Source organism: Archocentrus centrarchus, chromosome 24, assembly GCF_007364275.1.
Source record: "Archocentrus centrarchus isolate MPI-CPG fArcCen1 chromosome 24, fArcCen1, whole genome shotgun sequence".
In the NCBI taxonomy this organism is placed as follows: domain Eukaryota; kingdom Metazoa; phylum Chordata; class Actinopteri; order Cichliformes; family Cichlidae; genus Archocentrus; species Archocentrus centrarchus.
In genome coordinates this window covers 2392120-2404172 of record NC_044369.1, presented here as the reverse complement: position 1 = coordinate 2404172, position 12053 = coordinate 2392120, and the positions used below count along the sequence as shown (strand labels likewise).

The following is a 12053-nucleotide window of genomic DNA, read 5'->3' as shown; positions in this document are numbered from 1 at the left end:
TTGTTCAGCTGAACGGACCATCAGAACCACCCTGCCCGACCCGCAGAGAAGCCCAGCCCTCCCCTCCCTCTCCCCAGCCACCTCTACCAGCTCATCTGGGGGGGACCCCAAGGCATTCCCAGGCCAGCCAAGAGATATAATCTTTCCAGCGTGTCCTTAGTCTGCCCCGGGGCCTCCTCCAGGTAGGACATGCCCGGAACACCTCACCTAAGAGGCACCCAGGAGGCATCCTAGTCACATGCCCAAACCACCTCAACTGGCTTGTTTCGATGTGGAGGAGCAGCGGCTCTACTCTGATCCCGTCCCAAATGGCCAAATCTACCCAAAGCTCGTGACGTAGATCGACCGGTAAATCGATAGCTTCAATTTTACGCTCAGCTGCCTCTTTACCACGACGTACCGATGCAGCGTTCGCATCACTGCAGATGCAGCCCTGATCTATCTGTCAATCTCCCGCTCCCTTCTCCTGTGAACAAGACCCCGAGATACTTGAGATTCTGAGGCCACCAAGGTGGACGCCTTCCACCACTTGTCTACGCCTAGAAATTCTGTCCATAAAAATTATGTAAATGAGTCGCTTCAAATTTGATTAAATGAACATTTAACTGCAAAGTCGTTCAGTATCAATAAGCCTCATGATCAAAGAAGCTTTAAGTGTATGTATATATAGAGCAATATTATAATTAACAGGATAATATTTTACACACCAAAAACAAAGACATTTTATCTCGTGGTGGGTGCACAGAGGCCTGCTTTTTGAGAAAAACCTGTCCAATGATGGCCAGAAATCATGTCAATCAAACCAAGCGTGTGTTGCCTGGTTCCTGTTCGGTGCAGCAGCCGCCCTCTCTCCGTGTCCTGAGCATCTCGGAAAGACATTCAGGCTTCTCCTCGTCTGTCTCCCTCGTTCCTGTTGAACAAAAAAACAAACAGATCATTATTATAAAGCAACATCTTCCGGTCAACTTTTATGAGTTCACTCTGTTTACAGTGTTAACCCTTCGTCTTCATGACTGCCGCTCTTCTCTATGGCATGTTCAATATCAGCTTATGGGCCAAATCCTGATTGCTGGAGATCCACTCCTGCCTGGGGTCCAGGTTTGTGGGCTTCAGCTTTTTAAGGACTGAGCAAACTAAAAATGCCCTCAAAGGTCAACTTCTTCCAACAATCCAGCTGCAATTTTAGCAAATCCCAATCTGACTGAGAATCAGTGGTCAGTCCTTAAAGAGCAGGTGGGGAAGCAGAAGCCCACAGAAGGAGATCACGTGTTTAAAATAGATAAAAACTGACTCTGACTCTTAGAACGGGCAAAATTTACCAAATGGACTTTGCCCTTTATTCAGTATGACCCAAAATGAGTGACTGAGCCCATGAATTCAGTGTTTGCAGAGGTCAGAGGTCAAACTTTTATAGGACCCAAAGTCTTGTTGCAGTCAGAGCAGTTTAAGTGAGTTATATTTCTGGGCTGCAATGTTTGAACAGCTAATAGTCTAGTTGTGTCCATCCCTGAAAAAATTACTTTATCATACATGTTCATGTTTAAAGATACAGCATGATGAACAGCTCACTCACCTTTGGCTGCGTCTGTGAGGTCGGGAAGGACGGGGAAGCCCCATGCAGACGGCTCTTTGCAGGGGCTCCGAGTGATGATCTAAAACACAAAATCATAAACAGAACACTTTAAGAAATCTGCAGTATTTATTTATTGAGTGTGCAACATCAGCAGGGTAACAAGTTTACCCAACCAAGAGGAGAAGGCTAGCAAGAAACAGGCTTTAGGGCACGAGAGTCAAACCCCAAACCTGTGAGCCAGCCTCCTCATTGTTTTACATTCTTCATTTGAAAGTTTGAAGTCTAATTTTTGCAGCGGGAGGACCGTGTGCTACAGCTGAATGAAATTTACCACAAAGCAAGAACCGAATGAAAGATTCCTGATTTTCCTCTAACATCAGGATGCATCTGCTCCAATCACCTCGTGCTGATTGTTATTTCCAGGCTTGTGAGCATGTGGGTGTGAGCTGGCTGCCTTTCTGTAGATCTGTGATCTGTGACTGAGCTGTTGATCCCTAAGCACCTTTTTGCTGTCTGTTTCAGGTCGTTATGTGGAGAAAACTGCAGACGAGTAAACGGGGCAGTTAAATTAAAGCCTGTCAATAAGCTACACGTCTGTCTCTAAATGAAAGTGAATCTGACACCTCTGCTTTAGGAGAAACTAACGTGAGCTGCTTGTCTGTCTTCAGATGAGCGTGCCAGTGTTGGAGAGTCTTCAGTTAAACAGTATTTACCTCTCAGTCGATCACTGTCAGGGTGACCTCTGCTCTGAGCCTGGCAGACACCTCTGGCCTCATGTTGCTTGAGCACGCTGGTCTGTTGCCCAGTATAACATCTGCACACTTTTCCAGATCTGATCTGGTGAGGATCTTCAGAAGTTTGTGGTTTAGTCACTCAGCTTTCCCCCGGCACAGGTTTGCAGACCACACCCAGCTGAGCCGACCTGCTGTCTTTGTCTTCTCGATGACTCCATCCAGATTTCCTCTGGAGCGTAGTGAGCCCTCTTTGTTAATCCTTGCCTTGCTTTTATTGACAACCCCCCCCATTTTTCTAATGGAGTTTTTTCATTACTGCAAAGTTTTCAAAAAAAAAAAAAAAGATGATGAATATCGTTCTGAGTTTTGAGTTCAGAGCACGAATTTTTCGGTTGCTGCTCAGATGTACCCTGGGTGAGGAGCCCCGGGGTCGGTACTTTTTGTTCCCCCATGGAAGAAGTTCATCATGAAAAATATATGGTTACTTGATTTTTGAGACAAAATAAAAATGAAAGTCATAAAGTAAATAGGTTGTAATATCTTTCAGTAATGTTCATGTTGAAACTTCAATGTGTGCCTTAAAAAGGTTCAAAGCACTGATGACAGAAGCAGCAAAAACAAAGTTCAATGAGAGAAAGAAAGCAGGTAATTCGATTTCATATCAGATTACAAGTTACAGGAAGTAACTGTTTATATTTCAAACTAAAAGTCAGTTTGAACATCACAAATAATATTTCATTTTCCTCAAGCCAGATTTTTGGTCTCCCTTTGGTCTGTTTACGTAACTCTCAGGCAGGACTATCAAATGTACCAACCCAGAGGACGTGGAAACAAGCTCGAGCGCTGACTGGTTGAACAGATGGCCGGACCAGGAGTAGGAACTGTCGCACTGTGAGGTTGTGCAACCTCGTGCACAGAAACAGTTAATACTTTCAAGTTATCAAAGAATGTGATGACAGTTTTTAAATTATGTTTTCTGGTTTCTTTATGACTCGACTAGTCTCAGTCTAATTTATTGAACAGATAGTAAACCGGTCCTTTAGTTTCACCACGTTACTGCTTGTTTTTTCTAACAGTTCAGGCGGTAACAGACAGCTACAACATGTAAACGCGGGTCTGCACAACTGTGCTACTACCAACCAGTGCAATGGCAGGACCATTACAGCTCCTGCAGGAAGCTTTGCGGATGGAGCTTTCCATGCTGTAGCCATCTTGCTGCAGATGCTCCCCCCCCCCCCCCCCCCCGTCTTATCATGAACTTTATCATAAACTTTATCATAAACTGCTATCTGAGGAAGCCGGCTTGCCTCCACAGTACCCTGGCTCACTCGTCTCTGCTGGCCACAGCCCCTCCCCCTCCCCCTAGCGCTCCCCATGCTGTTTATGTGCGTCTACACTACTATGCAGAGGTTTTTTAACCTCATACTGTGCCCCATTATGGGGCAAAATATGAGATGATTTTTTTTTCTCCTCACCTATCCTATTGTTTGCTTGTTTCCCCTCTTATCTTTGTAAAGCGGCAGCGCCTCATGGCTGCAAGGCCACAGACATTTATCTCCCGTTTGTTCGATTTGTTTGTTCTTTTCATTACATGTGTGACATGTAATGACAGTAAATTGATTCTGATTGAAACTGAAATTGTCAGTGCCTCATCCACATTTCTTTTCTCCAGCTTGTACGTCCTTCACAGAAAGAAGTGAGTCCCATAACCTCAGCACTGGTCGTCCTTCCTGTGTAGGCTTAGAGTGAAGCCAACAGACACACAGAGGCAGCATTCAGTCTCCAGTCCAACACATCCATCCTCGTTCCCTCCCCTCCCACGTTCAGATGGGTCATGACTGAAGAGCAGAATTCATTTACTTTTTTAAAACTGTGTAATGTTCTACACTGTGTCTTGAGAACAAAGAGAAGGGGATGTGCATCTTTTATAGATCCAAATTCCAGCTATTCCAGCAACAAAGATGACCATCCCAACTACAACAGAAACACCCACTTTCAGTCCACCCTTGCTTTCCATCTTCTCATCTTCAGGTTTGTTGTCTGCAAAAACAGGTGTACAGTCAAGCTTCTGTTAGACATCATCTTTTATAAAGTTCCATCTGCAGTATCTTTATAACGCACATCTATTTTATCTGAGACATTTCACAGTCAGGAAACATCTTCAACTCTCATCCACAAGTCTACAAACTCACCGGAGCGAGTGATATCCAGGTGGACGATCCCGATGACTGGAATTTCTCTCCTCCTGCGGTTTGCAGTGCTCCGAATGGCTCTGCACTCATATACTCCTGCATCACTGGTTGTTATATTCTTGATAATCAAAGATGCGTCTCCATCTGTCATCTTTCTGTCCTTCAGATCCACCCGGTTGACAAAAGTTGGATCTTGGTCTTCTGGATCAAACTGCTCATCGCGAAAGCTGAGGACATATTCAGTCCTGTTACTTCTGTGCCACTGTAAAACTTTGACTGGGAGAGGAACTCTGCATGGGAGTGTGACCGTCTCTCCTGGTTCAGCTGTGATGCTCCTCTGGTCCACAGGAGCAGAAACATCCATCCAACCATCCACCTCCTTCAGCTTATCCAATTCAGAGTCGCGGGCTGTGCTGAAGCCCGTCCCAGCTGCCAAAGGACGACAGTTTGAATAGTTTGAATGATGACAAACATGCTAAATAAAACTAGCCTCACTCATTAGGGAGCAGGGGGAGATAAGAACAGGTTTGTGCTTTTAGAAGAGTACATGTGGACCAGGTGACGTTTTATGAATCAGAGACCGACTAATTTCAGTCCAGATATTCCTGAAAGCCGGATGTGAGAGTTTATCTCATGACATCTGCATCATGCATCTCTGGATGTGTTTCATGGACGACGAGAAGGAGCAGTCTGAGATAGGTTGGTGCAGCAGTGATGTAGCAGACTGCTCCGGTGGAGAGAGCTGAGCCAGAAGGTGAAGCTTTGATTTAACTGTCGATTAGTTAGTTAGTTTTTCAGATCACACCTATCGTCTCTGTATTTGAGTATCAATTAATGGGATCGATGGATTTATGTAGATTATAGGAGATAGGTCTGCTCAGCTGAGTCTTACACAAACTGACAGGATGGTGGTTTACAGATCACCTCTGGAGGACTTTAATGGACTATCCTGCACTAATTTAAACCATTGGAGACACACTGATGTGTAATTAGGATCAGATCTAACAGGATGTGAAGGTTCTCTCAATTAATTAAAGAACAAACTCACCCTGATGGTCGGCTGCCATCGCAGACACCGCCAGGATCAGGCAGCACGCAGTTATCGGATGATGCTCCCGAACCATTGTCGCTTTATAAAAGCTGAAATGACAAGAACCGGCCTGTTATTTAAAAATAAGATAAAATAAAATAATAATGAGCTTTTCCTGCAGAGCTGCAGCTGCAGGCGCTGAACCAGAGTGATGAGAACAAAAAGGGCAGCAGTGCCCTGGTTCAGACAATAGGCTCTTTATGTCCTATTTTTTTCTATCACTGTTTAAAATATAATGCTCAGCAGGAAATAAAACTTTATAAAACTTGCAGATTTTCTTCAGCAAGATAATCCATGCTGTTTTTTAATGTCCTAATGAAAGAAAAATTAGAGGGAAACGTTCCACATAATATTTTACAGAGTGTTTCAATTAATATATCACAAACAGCATTCGCTCTTTCAAGCTGACAAACAGTCTCTTGTGGCTCTTGGACGACCTAATGTGGATTTTAAGCTGGGGTAATTCAACCCCACCCAGAGTCCCAGTGATTTTCCATCGTTGGGAAGCTAAAAAAAAAAAACAGAATTTAGTGGATGTCAGGGAAGAAAACCCCACTAAGCGTTCCTGACAGTGTGCTAGGTAAATGATATTCCTGTGTGCTATTGTTATTGAATAGTGCTAGCAGAGAGGACTATATAGGTGGATCTCATAAATGGTGCCTTCCTGGGGTGTCGGAAAGGGCGTAACTTTGGGTCCAACATTGGGGGGGTTAAGCTCGCTGCCTATTTATTTATTTATTAAATCATTTACTTTTCTAACAGGATTCAGGAGATTTTGGGTTAATTAGAAATGTATTAGAAATACACTGTAATGCTTTTACTATGTATTTATTTAACGTTATTTGTATTTACTCTGCACCTTCAACAATGAAGAAAAGGCTTACATTTTTCACATTTCTTCCAACAGTAACAAATATCTTTCATGAACCTGTTTTGTTTTATTTTGCAGCCCCTCGTTCCACTTTTAAAGAAACTGTTTTAATTTGGCAAATATAAAAAATAAAATATTTTACAGCAGTCTGTCCTCCACTGAGCATGAGAGAGTTTAATGCAATCTTTACTATTAAACACGTTCTGTAGAGAAAAAGGTTTGAACTTGATGTGTTTAAAATATAACGAGTCTCATCCTGGACCTTTCTGGGACTCTCATCATCAGTCCTGTTATCAGTACTATATTAGTCATTAATAACTAAATACATAAAATGTTTGTGTGTGTTCACTTGAGTAAAACTATATACTTGTTTAATGAGTTTAGTTTATTACATATTACAGGTATTGTACTGAGCCGCATGTGTGCAAATAACCACTTTGATCTTCTTTTTCTTTGACTCATTGTCAGATTAGGAGGAGCAGGTCTGACGGAGCTAAAATACCTGAACAGGTATTCATAGTGTGTCTGATACACACAGCTATTAAATCATCAGCTAACAATACATTTACCTCATTTTGATTTTTCCGCTTTTTTACAAACTACACCCGCTGCCCAGCAGCTGCTTCCACAAAGCTGCGGCCTGGTGGAGAAAGCGGGTTGTTGGGTGATACCAAGTTTTTGTGGGGAGAGGGGGGGTTACATTACCAAATGATTAAACATGCTAGTAGTTTACCCAAAATTGATAATGAATAAAGAAAATTAACGTGTTGTTCATGTAAGATGTTTTTTGTAAATCGAAATGATGTGACTTTATTGGGGGGGGGGGGGGGGGGGGGGGGGGGGGGGGGGGGGGGGGGGGGGGGGGGGGGGGGGGGGGGGGGGGGGGGGAATTTACCTTAATGAAACTCAATACACAGATAAATATGAATACAACAACCCAACTTAGCCAACAGTTCTCAGCTCCGTGAAATCCCACCTATTTATCCTAATCCACTCCTGTTCTACAGGCAGGAGGGAATTCACATTCAAATACGATCCAACACTGGTCACTAACGGGGGACATGCCGCTACATGTCCCTCCAGAAACTAGCTTTAACTAATATGAACATAACACGCATGTCACAATAAAGATAAACAGGTTCATCGCCTAAAAGTTAAAGCATGCACAAAGTCTACACTATGAGAAATCAGCCTCGGGGAAAGTATCGTCATTACTTATCACGCGTCAAAGCGAACCGTAAGTTTTAACACGCTATGAACGCCACACACAACTCAGTAATACTCATAAGAAAGGCACACGATAAAGAGCAATGCGGTTAAAAGGATAACTCACGTCTGCAGTAATGACACTACTCAGATTTCCACGCTAACTCTTTACTTGGCTTTACTTACGACCGGTACTTCCGTTTACGTCACTAATGACGCTGGAGTAGCTTCATTCATTCAGATTCAGCTGACTGGTTGTATTTGACAGACGGAGCTTTAAAACTGTGGCGCGATACTCGGTGTATGTAAGACGACTGAAACGCTGTTTCACGTCACTAAAAGCTGCCGTTTTTCTAATGATGGATCCTTCAAGGAAACAATAACAAAGAAAACATCAGTACACCGAATAAAGGGGAAATAACATATTCACACTGAAGAAACCTTCTACCAGCTTATTCCCCCCAGGTTTCGGCTTGTTCGTTTATCGAACAGGAATGAGACAACACAACGGAATAAGGAGTCCAATTATTAAATTTAATCAAGTTCAAACAGTTTTACAGATTAATCCGGGTCAGGACTGCATCTCATCCCCGTGTGGGATGACATGAGCCGACACGTTCTAATTCAGTTTAAGATTAAGATTAAGATTAAGATTAAGATAGTGTTTATTTGTCACATGCACAGTTATACACAGTACAATGCACAGTGAAATGTATGTTGTACCTGCAACCATATATACACACACATATAAATAATAAGAAGAATAAAAATAAAAAAAGTAATTCACACTATACTCTATATACTATACACTATGCACACTTTTACGTGGAATTATAGATTATAAATTATAGATTATAAATTATAATATTTACATTGTGCAATAATGGTCCAGTTAGGGCTCAGAGTTGAGCAGACGGATGGCTTGTGGGTAAAAACTCTTCTTCAACCTTTCAGTCTTAGCCCTCAGGCTTACAGTTTCATATAGTCACAGCTGATCAATCTTGGTTACATCACATACTAAACAGAATGTGGAAAACAGAGAATTTCAACAACAGGGTGACCTCGAAGTCTCCATTTCTATCATTGTGTGTAGTCAACATATAAAAGTGACTTTGCCAAAACGTGACTGCAGCTTCTGCCTGTGAGAGTTCTTCCTCACTCACAATGAACTGATCTCCTTCATGACTGATATGTTTGATTATAGGACAGAGCAGGGTTGTTATAGTTAACGAAAACGAACGAAATAACGAAAACTGAAGTTGAAAAAACATTGTCGTTAACTGAAATAAATAAAAACTAAAACTTGCGGATTGATCATTTTCCGCTCTCAGAGTTGAAGCTGGGAGCACCGCGGTGAAGTTAGTTTCAAGTTGGATATTGGATATTCAAGCTCCGCAGAGTTAGCGGCATCTAGCTCGCAGTTGATCCGATTCAGGGACTCAGATTTCGGCCAGCCGCTCTCTGCCACTCCCTGTTCTCTCGCGCGGAGGTTCACTTAGGGACTATCGATAAATTTCCGAACCAAACATTCTTGAGAAACAAAAATCAATAAATTCCTTATCTTGTGACCACCTGTGAGGAAACTAGTATCAAATCATGCCAATAAATTACATCGGTGAGGTACACACATTTTTATCCCATTTTAAGCCTTTTCATATTTTTTAGCATTTTTTTTAGCAAACTCAAAATCCATGTGAAATTATTCTACTACACTAGACAGATGAGGCACACTCATTGTCTTTCCATTTTAAACATTTTTAAGAATTTTTTTTAGCAATTTTTAATATTAAAAATTGTGATTTTTCTTCAATAGCTTCCAGGTCATGTGACCCACAAACTCAAAATCCATGTGAAATTATTCTGCTACACTAGACAGATGAGGCACACTCATTGTCTTTCCATTTTAAGCCTTTTTACATTTTTTAGCAATTTTTTATGTGAAAAATTGTGATTTTTCTTCAATAGCTTCCAGGTCATGTGACCCACAAACTCAAAATCTGTGTGAAATTATTCTACTACACTAGACAGATGAGGCACACTCATTGTCTTTCCATTTTAAGCCTTTTTACATTTTTTAGCAATTTTTAATATGAAAAATTGTGATTTTTCTTCAATAGCTTCCAGGTCATGTGACCCACAAACTCAAAATCCATGTGAAATTATTCTGATACACTAGACAGATGAGGCACACTCATTGTCTTTCCATTTTAAGCCTTTTTACATTTTTTTAGCAATTTTTAATATGAAAAATTGTGATTTTTTTCTTCAATAGCTTCCAGGTCATGTGACCCACTGACTCAAAATCTGTCTGAAATTATTCTGCTACACTAGACAGATGAGGCACAGCCTTAATGCTATTGAAACAAAGCACAGTTTTATTTTCTACATATAATTTTAAATTCTCTCTTTTGAACTACATTGAACAGGGTAGAAAGATTTTTTCATTAGGTGCACAACAGACATTTCCAGCTGCCTCTCTTTGCCTTTTCATGTTGTTTGCTCTTGATGTCTAGGCACAGGGCATGGAACCATTTGTCACAACTGTCACACTGGATCTGTTAAAATATAACAGAAAACGTATATGTTTAGTGGTATAGTAATACAGTAAATACTCCTCTCCTGTCACATAGTAGGGTGTTTACTTGCTTGGCATATGTTATTTACAACTTTATCAGTACCTAGCGGTACAGAATGCTTCAGATTTTCACATTGACAACTCATACTCTCACCCAGTCTGTCATTTGAGGTCCCGAAACTGGGGGCTTGTAGGCCGCACACATTGCACACAACTCTGGTCATCGAACACTGTAATCAAATTAGGAAATAAACCAAATATTATGATGAATTATATTATGAAGTGTATGTATGTATATACAAACACACCACACACACACACACACACACACACACACACACACACACACACACACAGCTCAAAAAAATAAAGGGAACACTCAAATAACACATCCTAAATCTGAATGAATGAAATATTCTCATTGAACACTTTATTCTGTACAAAGTTGAATGTGCTGACAACAAAATCACACAAAAATCATCAATGGAATCAAATTTATTAACCAATGGAGGCCTGGACTTGGAGTCACACACAAAATTAAAGTGGAAAAACACACTACAGGCTGATCCAACTTTGATGTAATGTCCTTAAATCAAGTCAAAATGAGGCTCAGTATTGTGTGTGACCTCCCTACAACGCCTGGGCATGCTCCTGATGAGGTGGCAGATGGTCTCCTGAGGGATCTCCTCCCAGACCTGGACTAAAGCATCCGCCAACTCCTGGACAGTCTGTGGTGCAACGTGACCTTGGTGGATGGAGTGAGACATGATGTCCCAGATGTGCTCATGTGTGTACCTCACCAATGTAATTTATTGGCATGATTTGATACTAGTTTCCTCACAGGTGGTCACAAGATAAGGAATTTATTGATTTTTCTTTCTCAAGAATGTTTGGTTCGGAAATTTATTGATAGTCCCTAAGTGAACCTCCGCGCGAGAGAACAGGGAGCGGCAGAGAGCGGCTGGCCGAAATCTGAGTCCCTGAATCGGATCAACTGCGAACTAGATGCCGCTAACTCTGCGGAGCTTGAATATCCAAGATCCAACTTGAAACTAACTTCACCGCGGTGCTGGGAGCGCCGTCGGGCAGCTGTGCGCTCACCGTGCTGGTCCTTAAAGTAATGGCAGCGGTCTGCGGAGAGAGCGGCAGAGTCCCGTATGGAGTTTCTCTGAGTCCGATAATACAGATAGAAGAGCGTCTTGTTGTGAATGATGAAAAATGGAACACGTCTCAGTGAGGAAAAAACAGCAAAGTCCACCTGAGGAGCGCACACAAGGAAACCGCTCTGAACCGACAATCTGACGGTCAGCTCCGGAGAAATGTGAATCAGCCACGCAGCCGCAACGTTGCGATGAGCCTGTTCCGTCCTTGTGCGTTTCCGGCCACTTTATCAGTGAGAGAATAACAATCAGGAAGAATCAATATAAGGACTCGAGGGAATGAAGAAAGTGAAAAAACAGGGACAAATATGTTTGCAGCCAAAAAAACTGAGCACAAAGAGCGAAGACCAAAAGAAGTCCCAGCCGCATATAAAACACCTGCACACGACCGTAAGGTAATGAACACACAATCCAGCTACACAAGCAGAAATGCGACATGAGGCCACATACAGTATGGAGCATCTAACCAAGCTAGCTCCAAAACAGAAGCTGTCGTTACTGCACTGACGCTGAACTTTATTGTAGTTTATTGTAGAATTTATTGAGTTTGAGGAGTTCATGTTTTTGTTTCTCCCTGTTGATGTTCATGTGTGTCCTTAATATTACGCACATTTAGCATGTAGTGCTTCTGTCTTGTGAACAGTTGGTTGTT

At 42.0% G+C, this 12053-nt stretch overlaps 1 protein-coding gene and 1 long non-coding RNA gene across 2 annotated transcripts; both read right to left on the bottom strand.

Moving 5' to 3' along the window:
- Positions 1 to 221: 221 nt before the first annotated feature.
- On the bottom strand, positions 222 to 2585 carry LOC115774937 (uncharacterized). Its single transcript, XR_004019229.1, has 3 exons — positions 2287 to 2585; positions 1574 to 1652; positions 222 to 910 (listed from the first exon to the last, which is right to left on the bottom strand). It is a non-coding gene; the product is annotated as an uncharacterized LOC115774937 (long non-coding RNA).
- A 1117-nt stretch (positions 2586 to 3702) lies between these two features.
- On the bottom strand, positions 3703 to 7862 carry LOC115774928 (uncharacterized). The gene is made up of 4 exons (XM_030722402.1): positions 7794 to 7862; positions 5548 to 5639; positions 4500 to 4928; positions 3703 to 4347 (listed from the first exon to the last, which is right to left on the bottom strand). The coding sequence occupies exons 2-4, from the start codon at positions 5621 to 5623 to the stop codon at positions 4190 to 4192; spliced, it is 663 nt and encodes a 220-aa protein (XP_030578262.1). The 5' UTR covers positions 5624 to 5639; positions 7794 to 7862; the 3' UTR covers positions 3703 to 4189.
- Positions 7863 to 12053: the final 4191 nt, after the last annotated feature.